The sequence below is a fragment of the Opisthorchis viverrini genome, assembly GCF_000715545.1.
Source record: "Opisthorchis viverrini unplaced genomic scaffold opera_v5_128, whole genome shotgun sequence".
Lineage (NCBI taxonomy): Eukaryota > Metazoa > Platyhelminthes > Trematoda > Opisthorchiida > Opisthorchiidae > Opisthorchis > Opisthorchis viverrini.
This window is the reverse complement of record NW_008751782.1, coordinates 1,102,160-1,115,486: the sequence shown is the minus strand read 5'-3', so window position 1 is coordinate 1,115,486 and position 13,327 is coordinate 1,102,160. Positions and strand designations below refer to the sequence as shown.

General features: G+C 41.7%; 2 protein-coding genes across 2 annotated transcripts in view; one reads left to right on the top strand and one right to left on the bottom strand.

Annotated features, from left to right (window-relative positions):
- Positions 1-13,327, top strand: part of T265_06217 (hypothetical protein) — a gene marked incomplete at both ends in the record, with an annotated part of 53,214 nt that overhangs the window by 32,935 nt on the left and 6,952 nt on the right. Inside the window, one exon of the mRNA XM_009171425.1 lies at positions 3,189-3,254. Within this exon, the coding sequence (XP_009169689.1) occupies positions 3,189-3,254 (66 nt within the window). The remainder of the gene's footprint in view (positions 1-3,188; positions 3,255-13,327) is intronic.
- Positions 1-13,327, bottom strand: part of T265_06218 (hypothetical protein) — a gene marked incomplete at both ends in the record, with an annotated part of 38,804 nt that overhangs the window by 22,555 nt on the left and 2,922 nt on the right. Inside the window, 5 exons of the mRNA XM_009171426.1 lie at positions 672-1,106; positions 4,057-4,121; positions 5,694-6,408; positions 10,259-10,346; positions 12,384-12,557. Coding sequence (XP_009169690.1) covers positions 672-1,106; positions 4,057-4,121; positions 5,694-6,408; positions 10,259-10,346; positions 12,384-12,556 — 1,476 coding nt within the window. The remainder of the gene's footprint in view (positions 1-671; positions 1,107-4,056; positions 4,122-5,693; positions 6,409-10,258; positions 10,347-12,383; positions 12,558-13,327) is intronic.

Genomic DNA, 13,327 nt, shown 5'->3' with positions numbered 1-13,327 from the left:
GGATACATTAAGGTAATGGAATAAATTTACCGCACATTCGTATATTAGTGTGTCCTTAGTGCTCCAGTAAGGTTCCAGTTATTGAGCTGACTTCAAGACCATTATTGGTAAACATAATTTGATTTGTCTATTGCTATTAGTGCGTACTTACTCATTCTGTTAAACCCCCTGATTGTTCAGCAAAACAATAGCGCATTGTAAACTTAATTTACTGAGCGCTGGTCAAAATCGCATCCACGTTATTATTCTTTTAATTTTTTTGGCAAGGGAAGATCTTCAAACTGCTGATGCCAGAGGTGTTAACGTGAGGAGGAATACTTGATATATATATATATATATATATATATATATATATATATGACTAACCCATCAGCGTATGCTTCCTGAAGGATTACTAGGAAAGAACCGCTAGACCAAAAAAAGGATCGAAAAAAAGTTGCGAAAAGCAGTGGGAGATTATTTCATGCGCAGACTTTATTATCAATATGTTATTGTGAGACGGAAATAACTAATTAAGACGAGAAAGACTGTTGTAGGTAGGCCATCTGAACTTGTTTTCAGTCGAACATAAGACACGGACCGACGTAGGTACATACATGAAAAAGTTCCGACAGGTTTATGTATACTTATACGTAAACGTAACAGGGAACAAGATAAACCTTGATACTGACCTCCTGATTGCGTCTGTATTCTTCTTCCAGGCGGAGGGAGACCCTGTCTACGGCAGACAGACGGGTGTCGAGCTCATTTAAAGTCTCGGCTACATCTGGATAAATGGGCTGAGCTTCACTGGCAGTCTGAACATCCACACTGCGCTTAATTCCAAACGTCGAAGTCGGCCGTTCGGTACCTGTACTCCTACCTGAAAATTGGTTGACCAAGTTAGTCCTTGGAGCAACCTGTTCGTCTTTCGCCTCATCAATTTCAGTAGACTTTTCCTCTATCGCTTCCAAACATGGACGTTTCACTCCAGGCGAGTAGCTCGGAGGACTGCTTGGCTGTTTGTCTGAATTCACAGTATTAACTCTGGATGTGTCAGGCTGTCTCCCATAGCCCGAGCTAGACACATCCCCGCTTTCTAGGCTCACAAACGTTTGCCCGTCTATCTGCATGCATGAAACGAAATAACACATTGCATTTCAACAATAGGAAGATCATTAAATGTGATTTTTTTCACGTTTATGGAAAACCATTTCGAACAATCTCAGATCTCAAACTGAACTCAATTGGGCATAGAAAGGAAACGTCTGATATACAAACTAGGTTACCAAAACCTTGTAGAAAACTTTATAATTGGTTGTTTTAATGCCATGCTAGTCCAAGGGATAAAGTTCTGTTAGAATTAAGTTTCGCAGGTATTTCGGAATAACCAGACGAACTAGAAATCCAGAATTCAGCGCAGCGTAACAAGCAACACGTATGTATTCGAATTGGCGTGTATGTACAGCATATGGAATGTTAAAACAAGAGGATAATGAATAGAGCAATGAACAGAGTATCAGTCATGTTCATCACAATTTAGTTGTACTTTCGGCGTACTTGAAGACTGACCTACAAAACAGAACTTGCCAACTGGTCATTCCTTCCTGTTGAGCGAAATTCATTGTGCACAATTTTGAAGGTGTTCTTTTTACCATATCACATTTTTCCCGTCCTGGCGCGGTAAGTCAGATTAGTTCAAAATACGGATATTCGGTCGACTCAACTTTTGGTTTTATGATGGCTCAACATCTGAAATCTGAGGCCAGCTCGGTCACACCACCAGTGGTAGCCACGCTTGTGTTTATGCGGACGCTTTAGATATCTGTTTCAGATTAGCTGTAGTCCTATCGGGACATCTTGAGACTACTATTGAAAAACTTCTTTTAATGCGAACAACTCAACCCTAGTTGAAAACTGTGGTACTAATTATGCAACTGGTACCTTCTAGTATTCGACGGTATAAAACTTTGGTGAATTTTCGTATGCATTATCAGAGTGGCGTTACAGTGTTTGCCGCCAATCAGGACTGGATATAACGTGAATTTCGGTACTAATTCTAACAGCAAAAGCTTCTTTATCCAAGTGATTAGACTTACAACCTTGTTTGTGGAATCACTGAGCGATTGGACCAAACTAACTGACAAATAGGCCATCACCAGCCTGCATTCCAGAATATGTTATGGAGGGAGTGTCGAATTATGCCAAAGCATATCATATAAACTATGTGCAGGTATTAGACCATTAATCATGCTCCCTCACTTGATCCCATAAACTCCACGCATTCTCTATCCTTTCGATACAAATCACAACAGTTTTTACCAGGTGGATTTTCAGCATGGATCAGAGACGCACCTTAAAACCTCCAGAGTTTGTGTTGTGGCGTGCGTCTCATATCCGTTGGACGCCTTGTTTATCTTGCGTCACTCACTGGTACTCTACGGTCACTTATGTTCTTATGTAAGAAGAAAAGCAATTTTGTACCGACAATCCTTGTTGCGCATTACACCAGGTGGTTGCGTGATACAAAGCCGAATGCACCTGTTGTACACAAATGTGTACACTTAGCCGTTGGTGCTGTTTACCGGTTGTATGGTTGATCAATTCCAGCATCACCTTCTATTTCTACAGCGGAACTTTTTTCGGCTTGTTTTACATAATTCAACGTCTCTGTCTCGTTAATAGGAGTTAGCTTAATCGAACATCTGTTAGTCTCAACGTTATCTGAGGTGTTCAAATCCGACCAGGCAGCATACATAAAACAGACTACTTAGAATGCCAATTTTATATCCGTTTCATGTTTTCATGAGTTCTGTGGCTAATCTGGTTGGAATCACAAAAAAATCTTACCAGATCAGCGTCACTCATTTTCTGATGGTGCATTAGTTTGGTTCACAGGGAATTTACTCGGCTGAATTGAAGCAACGAAGCAAAGCGCCACGAAGGAGACATTCAAAATTTACAGTAACGCTAGTTGTTTTTCAGCAAACATATCAGATGGCATTTAGAATATGACAAGATTATTAAGAAAATATGATAGCGGAGGATAACTTTTCGACCAAAACATTTCAGTAAATTTCTCCATGCGTAAAGTGATCAGATGAACTACTCAGCGTTCCACTGTTTTTACCTGCTTTGAGAACAATTAGCTCAGCTAAGAACAATGAGGCAGCGGTTCAAGTATTTTTTCATGCTCTCAGTTATTTCAGACGCAGAGGGCCTATTCATCCTCGCAACAGTTCACCTGATCAATGAAACAGTTATACTGAGAGGAGGTTTGTGACACTTCACCGGTACGTGAAGATGTTTCTGGGAGTCCTGTTCTAGTGGAATCTAACTCCAGTAGTCCTACCTTAGTTTATTTGTCACAACGTTCCTTAATCAGACCAGTGATCATGACAGTTACCTCGCCTCGTTACTGGCCTAAACGACGAACCTCACTACTAATACATTGACATTTTGGTGACATATATCAGATGATTATATTATATTATATTATATTATATTATATTATATTATATTATGTTATATTATATTATATTATATTATATTATATTATATTATATTATAAAGTTTGTATTTCATTATACCGTGTGTTTTGATGGGCGGTTTGTACCACATACCACACGGATCGACAGTTGCACCAAAAACTACAACCATAATGAGGAAAGGTTTTCTCGTTGTTTCACGCATTTTTATCAGTCTGTTAAATGAGGCCAGATTGCCCTTGCAAGTTTCTAAAACATCACTTCAGTAAACGTAGATAAGTTTGTCACACTGTCTGGGCACATCAGTGGATATCTTTGACCTGATCGGATCTGAATTTTACGTGGCAACTTTTCGGAGCGGGACGTTTCACTTTTTGTGTGGTGACAAGGTTAAAACGTAAAAAAGAACCCAAGAAGTTTTAGGTAGCGAAGAGATTTCACACCATGAATGGGAACCATTTAATTTGACGGAGTTTTGACTCATACGTACTGCACTGTCACTTTATAATTGTTGGGAGTTATCAGTAGTGAGACAAAACTCGGATGGGATCCATTTATGTTAGGAGGGAGAAATGTACCAAAAACTCACCAATTGTAGGATTTTATCTATATCGGCTGGAGACAGCATCATGTCCGGGAGTGTTACCGAAACGGCTACAGAGCAAACGTGCAGAATAAGTAGTGAGTAGAGAGGACAGATAAACTCCTACTTTATGAAAATATATATTTGATACACAAACGAGGGTCAGAAAAAAACGAATAAGATGAAAAGCGGACCAAATTGAAACTTTTTACTCACAATTCGTCTCCTGACATGAGAGGTTGACTAAAGTCGGTCCATGTCGACGGAGATAGCACGGCATGGGAGCTTAAATTTTATAAGAGCTTTTTAGAGGTGCATATGTTTGACTGCCCTGGACCATGGATACCACACACACGCAGGACAAGCAAGTCACCAAAGCGAGCTGGAAACACTTAAATTTTCAGTACTAAACAGGCAGGTTCTTTGTACTTTGGGCCCTTTCATTGGTTGCTCCGAAGCCTAGATAACGACCCGTCCAGGTTACGGGCAATTGAGTGACCCCTTGTGAGGACCTGGCAGTGAGTAGAGTTGCCGAACCTGGCGGCAACTTCCGTCTTATGCTATTGAGTTGTTCCGAAATGTAGGATTTTCTTCCATAGCACGTTCGTCCTATCCTGCTGTCCAGGAACACATTTCCTGATCAATCTATACCAGGCACCAAGTTTGGTTAGCTCTCATCATAAATTATCAGCATACGAGCTTAAGTGGTCTGTGCAGCTGCTGGATGTGGGGGACTCTAATGGGCATTCATGAACCTTTATAACCAAGATATTTACGGTTTTTTGTTCAGTTTCACATCACTCTCGTTTTGAATAGTTGTCCTCCTGTCCCGGCACAATTATTCTGGTGAATCCACACCAAAGGGGGAGGGTGCATTGGACTCGAATTTCGATCTTGTTAGAGCTCATCAGCAGGGCATATCCAATGGCCGTGCCGGGGTTTGGAACTCCGGAACCTGACATGCGAGGTGAACGTGTTGCCACTGTTCCACCAGCGTACGTTGCACGCATCTGAATTCTCACGTCTGAACGGGCGAACGTCTTCGCACTTGAGCGATGTGGTTAGTATCGTCTCGCATGTCAGGTGTCCGGAGTTCAAACCCCGGCACGGCCATTGAATATGCACTGCTGATGGGCTCTAACAGGAGCAAAACTCGGGTCCAGTACTTCCCCCCTTTGGTGTGGATTCACCAGAATAATTGTGCCAGGACAAGAGGACGACTATTCAAAACGACAGTAATACAAAACTGAACAATACACCTTCCACAAAAACCCCCAATTTCGGAGTTTTGTTACTTAGGTCGCTGACCAAGTGCAAGGATCTGACACTTCAAGTGCATCTAGCATGTGATGACGGAGCAGCATTAAACCGCTTGCCGCGTGTGTTATATGACCACAGGTCTATCCCAGATATGACGACAATATAGGCTGTCGATAGGCCTGGCTAAAAGAGGAAATCCAGTTCAGTCATTATGATTGGTGCCGGTCAATGAGTAAAACAGTGTTTTAAAAATCGGTAATTCAGGCAAGAGGGACATGGACACAGTGACGTGAACTTATAGGTCGTTAGTTCACTACCTTCAGAGAATCTGCAAAACTCTGGCCTAAGATATGAACTTCGGATTTTATGGTCGGATTACTTACCTTTATTTGCCATTTTCATCTCAGCTCTTTCCTTTCTAGCTGGCAAACTTGAAAACTGAATTCCTTTATCATTTTGAATGTGCAATGCTGAGGAATTTGACGTCGTATTGTCGAAAGCAGAAACACGTTTCCCTTTGTTATATCCTTCCAAAGATGCCACACTTTCTGGATGGAGCGCCACGTTCGGTACTGGTGCCAAAAATATTTCGTCCTGTTTAAGGAACACCTGTTTCGATCCTGAGATATCCCCAGCTGAATTCCTGCCATATTCGTTCAGATAGTTGATCATTCGTGGCTCTTGAGGTAATGGTTGAGGTAAACGCAACAACTGGGCTGGCTCCATGAGTTTGTCCATCAGATCACTTTCCGGGTAGGTCACTTGAATTAAGTCTGAATGCAATAATCTAGGCGGTGCCATTACCGGCGGGCTCGAGCAAACCTGGGGAACCATGGACAACAGAGATTCGAGGGGAAGAAGCTGGTATTTGGTTGGGGCATACCACCGTGCTGTTTCAGAATACTCTGATGGCCAGCTCAATTTTTGGAAGGATGTTTCACCTGTCTCTTTTCGTAGTCGCTTGACTTCTGGTGGTATCTCCATGAGAGTAGTAACTCTGCCGGATAGTGACAGAATTTGATCATCAAGCCTGAGTAGCCGCAAAGGTGATGGAGCTTGAAACAGAGGTTTGATCGCTTGTTCTTCATCTAAAGTAAACTAATCAGAAACGAAGAAATAATGGTAAGTGACATTTGAAAACTAAACCACGGCTCGCTTCAGAAAATGGATCAAGCACGTTGGCCAGCATGAATCATTATGGAAGTTCTATTCAATTGAGATGTGAATTTAACTGGTTTTGGTGAGGCATTAACTTTGTGGGTCAAGCTGCTGCGTTTTTTTCGTTTGAAAAGTCAAGCCCACAGCAACCCGTCAATTTCGTTTGCATTCACGCTATGAAGTTTTATTAGCACAGAACATGTTTAAACCGGTGTACACTGGTTGAATTAACCTCCGTTTCTAGAATTGTTTTAGGCAGGTGGAGAACCAAGAACAGTTTTGAAGCATTTAGTTGACCTAGCTGTGAACTGAAGTAGGCCGTCAATAGAGAACTTTATAACCCAGGAAGGGAGTTTTTAACAACTTTCAAGAAGTCCTTCGCCAGTGATGAGTCGACGAATGGCGGAGATCCCAGATTCGAAATACCGCACCCTAATGGTCTCAAGGCCGAGATATTCAGTATATTCACATTTTACTCTGCTTCTCATCATCCAGAGAAGGGCAGAAGTTAGGTTTCCTCATCGGCCCAACATTTGTTCATCCACCTCAGCACACAAAAATCCCTCGGCCGACACCCAACAGAGATTTAGCTTGACTTAGCTGATTGGTTCTCCGTTCAGCCTCAAATCTCGACCAACCTCGGAACCTAGTCACCTGGCCTGAAGAAGCTTTTGTTTCCCAAGCAAAACTTTGCCCAGCAATAAATCTACCGATTGTCACCAAACCTTTTCGAAAACAGAAGGTACTTACTTCAAAAAGACTGCATGGGCGACTAGGCTATCAATAATGTGATTAGTGGATTTCACTGAAATCAATCCGGTGGTTGAAAATTAAGTAAGCACCTTACTCTCATCACACAGTTTCAAACTACGTGACTGTTTTTGTCCATATTTAGGAAGTGGAAGGGGCAGGATTCCGTTGACTACTGATACCTTTGGAGACATGACAAGGGTCAAATATCTTGCGCTAATTTTCACCTGTAACTTACACATCAAGTTAAAACCCTAGCTGTTACGGTGTGCTAGCAAAAAGCACACCGAACAAATAGCACTTATACTGATAAACTGAAGTCAGTGAGACAGCAAATTTTAACCAGTGAGCAGAAGAAACAAAGCGTCATTTCGCTTAATTTGTCTGGCGTACTCAAAGCTAGAATGCTTAGGTGAATTTTGGAAGAGATGAAGAGGATCTTGGTCATCGAGTGAAAACTGATGCCATACATACGGCAGGGACGCAACTTTTACAAAACATCGTTCAGCTGCTTCAAACGATGAGCGTATTCACGATGGTTAGAGCGTTTCGTCGTTATCATAAAAATCCTACAAAATTACGCAAGCAAATTATGACAACTTCAGTAAATAGAGGTTATGTCTCTGACCGCTGTCTATATCAGGTCTGAAGAAGAAACTTGTGGTTCCATCGTGCGCGCGAAACACGAAATTACCGGGGAATATTGAGAGCCATTTACCAAAGCCTAGTGAATTTTCGAACTATTCAGTAAGCACGGAGATAAATAGATTAATACCTCTGGCGGATCCACCTTGTGGTACGCTGCAGACGATGGTGTCTCTTGTTAGAATAGCAAACTCTGAGTTTGTTGAAGCAACCCGATATACCAGTTGTGCACGTCTCTTCTGAAATGTGACAGTTCGTTTTAGAAATATCACTCAAAAAGCTATTTGACAGTGTTATCCACAGTCAGGAGGCGCCCAGACATGTAAAAAGGACATGTGCAGAGAGTGACGCATCCCCAAGGTCACCATCAGTACGACACGTCCGGAAAGCAGGTGCTTTGGCGGGGCTCACCAAACACGTCTTAGCAACATAAGACCAGTAGAGTGGAGCTCAAATTGTTCACGCCAGGAACACCACTATTGGCTGTACAGAGCAAACAAGTGAACGACCATATTTGGCCATTCAGTCATCCTATATATTTACGCAGAAGCTCTGTGTTTTGTCCTGACAATACAGCCGTGTCCCGTGTTCTCTGTCTTCTTCTTATCGCGTAGTCTGACAGGCTCAGCGCAGGTGTAACCAATAGACGGCCACCCACGATACAACATCCACACACTTCATTAGGGTTACTTTACTAGCTCCGCTGAACGTGTCATCAGTCTAATAACGATATTAGATCCAGGGAGATGAAGCAAAGCTATTCCGTATTCCAACTACGCCAAGGTTTCTACTTTGTTAGCGAATTTTTTAGCATGAGCAAATTTTATACACTTCATTTTGCGCTCAAGCGATTCCAACTAATTGCTGAGTTCCCTCTGAATGTGGAGCTAAGCTGCAGTCAACTAAATTGACACGGAAGCACTAATGATGAAACGCTTGAGATGATAATAATGAAAGATTAAATAATAAAAAAGTACACGCATTAGAAAACAAATTTGGTTTTGAGGGAGACTCACCTGTAACCCAGGGGAATTTCACCTGTATGAGGTTTGTGTTTGTGAGTGGTGTATTACGTCTATGCACGTGACATTCAAATTCACGGTAGGTAGATTTCATCCATACCTTTAGTCTATCGCTGTATAGTCAAAGCCCTGAGGAGGTCATCAGATATTATATATTCGGCGACGCACTTCAACGTGTTAGACCGATGCACTGAGCCCACACGGTCTTTGCTCAAGAATAAATTCTAGACTCCCTCAACAACTGGGTTCTGTCAGGGTGGCACCTATATTTTTAGGCTGAGACGCAAACCAGCCGATCTGTAGTGAACTCATTTAATGAATTCTCTGATGGTTGCGGACAATTTTTGGAAACAGATAGTCGAACATCCAGCAAAGCTTGGATCTACTGGCAGTTCTCTAGAGGTCGAGGAAGGCGATCAAAAGGCTCAAACATTATACAACATGGTCCAACTCTAACTGGAAACTGTGGTAGCCACATTCGTCTCGATGTCTTGGCTTTGAGCGGGTACTAAACACATTTTTTGGATTTCACCATGTCCAAACACCGACCACTTTGTTAATTAAAGTAAGCTGCCGTAATAAAGCAGCGCCATGCTTTGGGATTCAGTGAACACTTTTAATGTGTGCAAACTATTCAACCAAAGTTTTTGCGTCGAGTTAAAGCCATCTTGTTTTTCACTCTGTATGAGGTTGACTAAAACTCCTTCGTATTTCAAGTGCTTCATAGCTTCTTTATTGCGCAGATGATGTCGACAGGACGATGCAATTCAGCAGGCTTGTTTAAACTTTTCTAATAAAGCTGAAAAGTTTGTCACCCTGACATTTGGTTTTAGTGTTTTTTCTTGTTCAGTTTAAAGCATGTAATTTGAGTGGATGTGGCTGATCATCCGTAAAAAATGCGTTCCTCTGCAAATCACTTTGCTTTTGATGACAGGTTTATCTGAATCGTGTTCACAGTATTTTCCAACTGATGTGCTGCACTAAGGCCATCTCGTGTTTTAGTTCGGACGATATCCGAATTATCGCAGTAAAACTACATATAAGATCGCTGAAAATTCTTCGACAGCTCACGACCGAATTCACCCTTCGTGAAACAAGCGATTCAGCTTAGATTCCATCAAGTGTCCCGCTGAAAAAAATTAACGTGAAAATGAGTGTATTCCGCGAACTCGACACACCTGGGTTTCAAGTAGAACATAAATTTGACGGAGACTCTGCGGCTGCGCCTACACGATGGGACCCAAGTACACTGAAATGGGTTGCGGGATGTCAGAGGGTATTTAGCAACCTTATGAGTGGTTTCTTTCAAGTGGGTGAGTATTGTTTTGTCACGGTAGATAAGAGATACAATCTGTTTGTTGATTTTATCTTACCTTCTGGACAGGATCCTGAGTGTCCATCGGAATCCGAAGTAGCATCGGAGAGGACAGACTGGGTGGTCCCGCTGATCGTTCCAAGGGACTGAGAAGAATAAAACAAACTGATGTTACTGAAGAATTTCGAAAGTTCAAAAACTTATTCAATTATCACAAAAACTGAATCGTGTAAGATGTGCTTCAGTTCTATGTTACCGGCAACTTAATTCGCATTTGAGTTCAAAACCAAAAACCAGACAGTGTTAAGAATGAATTAGACGTGTTAAATCCGAAACGTTCATACATATTCGGTGTTTAGAACGTCGAACGCGCCTATCAAGATCTGCGTCGCCACATTGAATTACTAGCATACTTAATCGGATTTTGACGTTTTCGTAGTCATTTTACATGCTATCCAGAATGAATAAATATCGGAATTTCTGCGGTCATCTAAATTTAAATCACATCTTCCATGTCACCATGGTGATTTTAGCGCGGTAAGGCTTCTTTCTTCAAGTTGTCAGAGTCACCTGAAATTCTAACTTGTCATTGTGACCATGTAACCGTGAATGAATCTGCGCTTGCTGCTTGGGTTTGCCGGTGACATTAGCCTGAATATTCATACCGACGCTGGGTTATTCGTATATTCGATCTCATTTGAGGAAGAAGCTAACGACTCAGGTGAATACTGGGGACTGACTTGGTCCATGGACTCAACAAGAATATTGGGCTGGTACAGATGTTGGACTTAAAATTTGTTCAATTATTCGGGAAAAGCAAAGAGTTAGACCATAATGGAGACTTCGTCCTCCAAGAAAAGCCAATCTATGCTGAAAAGCCAAAAAGCACTGTGAAACTAATGCGTCTTTATTGGGAATCAGCGTCCATTTCACGAAACTCAGAGTTTCAAAACGGAAGCTTTCGGGCCAGTGATTGAACACGTAACCGTTCCACCACGAGGGACTGATTATTGGCGTGATTGACCCGGAATTAGACAAGTCACCGGATCAGTCACCGGATCCACATCACCCGGTCACAAGAACTGACAGTTTTTTGGGTGACGATTTCTCAGACGGGTTTCATCGGTCGGATGGATTTTATTCTTCCTTTGAGCTACTTACATAACATTAGCAGTATAACCATATTTTAGTATAACCATGTTTCGATGAAAACCTTAGTGGATTTATTGAGATGCGCGCTAAAGATGTCTCCTAACAAAGGTAATACAGCTCAGCACAGCTTCTCAGCTATTCAGCAAATACTGCCTTCGATTGCATCACTAAATTACCATTAAAATATTTTTACCGTTGATTACTTCTGTTCTCTGGTATACTGATGGAAGCTGAAGCACTATGACCACTTGAAAAGACCCAAGAGGGATGAAATCGGAGAAGTTTCACCAAACTTATGAACAGACTTCCGTCAAGAAAATAAATACAGCTATCTGGAAAATCGTGCCAACTGAAGCGAGTGGTGGTCTTTGTGGAACACACTCATTTGAATGCGAATAATTCATAAACAAGGGATTCAGATCACCTAACTCCCCATTTAAAGTCAGCTTAATTAAAAAACAAGCATCTTTCTCAAGGTGCACAAGATTTGTTGTCTATGTATAACATAAAGTTGATGAGAACTTAGAGACCGTGCTTATCTGATGAAGCTTGAGCGAATCTGCGAGAAGCGTGTTTGTTTGAGCAGGAGACGTTGTTCCACTCTTTGGATATGGGTAGCTGCCTTGCCAACATTGCCACATCTACAAACCGACTGCTAATATGAAAAAACGAATAGTCGCAGGGCAACTAAGCAGATAGAATTTTTTAGAGCATTCGAATATGATGACCATTTTTGGCGGAAAACGCATTCTAATACAGTCCAGTGATCAAAAGTTATTTGCCTTTTATTGTCCGATTTCATTCAACAGGGTCAGTCAACAGATTGTCAGCCCACCGGTGACACACTAAACAAAAATTTTGTTCAGATTGTCGATATTTGGAGTTTTTTGTAAGGTTGCTTGCTACCTAGATAGACCACCATACATTAAGATTCTTTGATGGGACACGAAAATATAAAAAAAATGTTTAGGGATGCAAAACTACTGTCGGACAACGTTCTTTCCACCAAAAGATATTTGCCTTGAACTTACCTATTGACAAGAAGGATGGGACTGTTACAAGCATTGGAGGCGGCTTGTGCATTCTGTTGTAAACGGCGCAACTCACGACGGTCCTTGGGAACAATCATTGCATGTCTTCTTAAAAGCGACCATGTTGGCTTCGGTTTCTTCCCCAGTGGAGGTTTTGGCAACAGCTGTGTCATTCTGTAATAAGGAGCAGTGACACGAAATTGCTGCGAAGAAAAAAATGTAGGATACAACGCTGGATTATAGGCTAAACATTTTGACAGAATGTGGGTCTCAACTAATAGTGCAGGTGTGGGGCTAATCAGGTGTTATGGTTAATACTGCCTGTCACATTTTACACTTTAAAATGTCACAAATCTTTAGGTGTGCTCAAGCTCTACTTGGACAAATGCGGCCCTCGAACTTTCTCAGAATTCCGCATTCTATCAAATACACTTTTCTCTGCAAAAAATCTTCCCCAGTTTATTGCTATATGTGCGCCTGTAGCGGATTTCTACTAGATCGCGCGTCACAACACCCAAACCACGCGACAATTCCTGTCCCACCTGAAGCCTTAGTCGACAACAACTTCCCATCCAGTTTTGTTTACGCGGCTACCATAGGCGTCATGCCCCGGGCTGATGAATTTTAACACACCAGATCAGTAGTAGAAGTATTTTATCTTTTGTACAGCTTTCGGTAGCAAAATGGCACAACTCGTCAGATTTTCACCTTGATTCTTCAATTAGCTAAGTTTCGTAAACGGGCTTGACTAGTTTTGAACCTTTTTTTGTTTGCAGGATCTCTCATTTTTTGCCGTTTGGCACGGGCCTTACGGCTACTTTCGCAATCGATTTTTCTTTTCCTTTTCCACAACATGTGCCACTTTCGTTGAAAGAATATAACAACAAGGCATTGGTATTAATTTCGAGTGGTGGATTACAAACAGTACAGTGTCAGATAGGGAC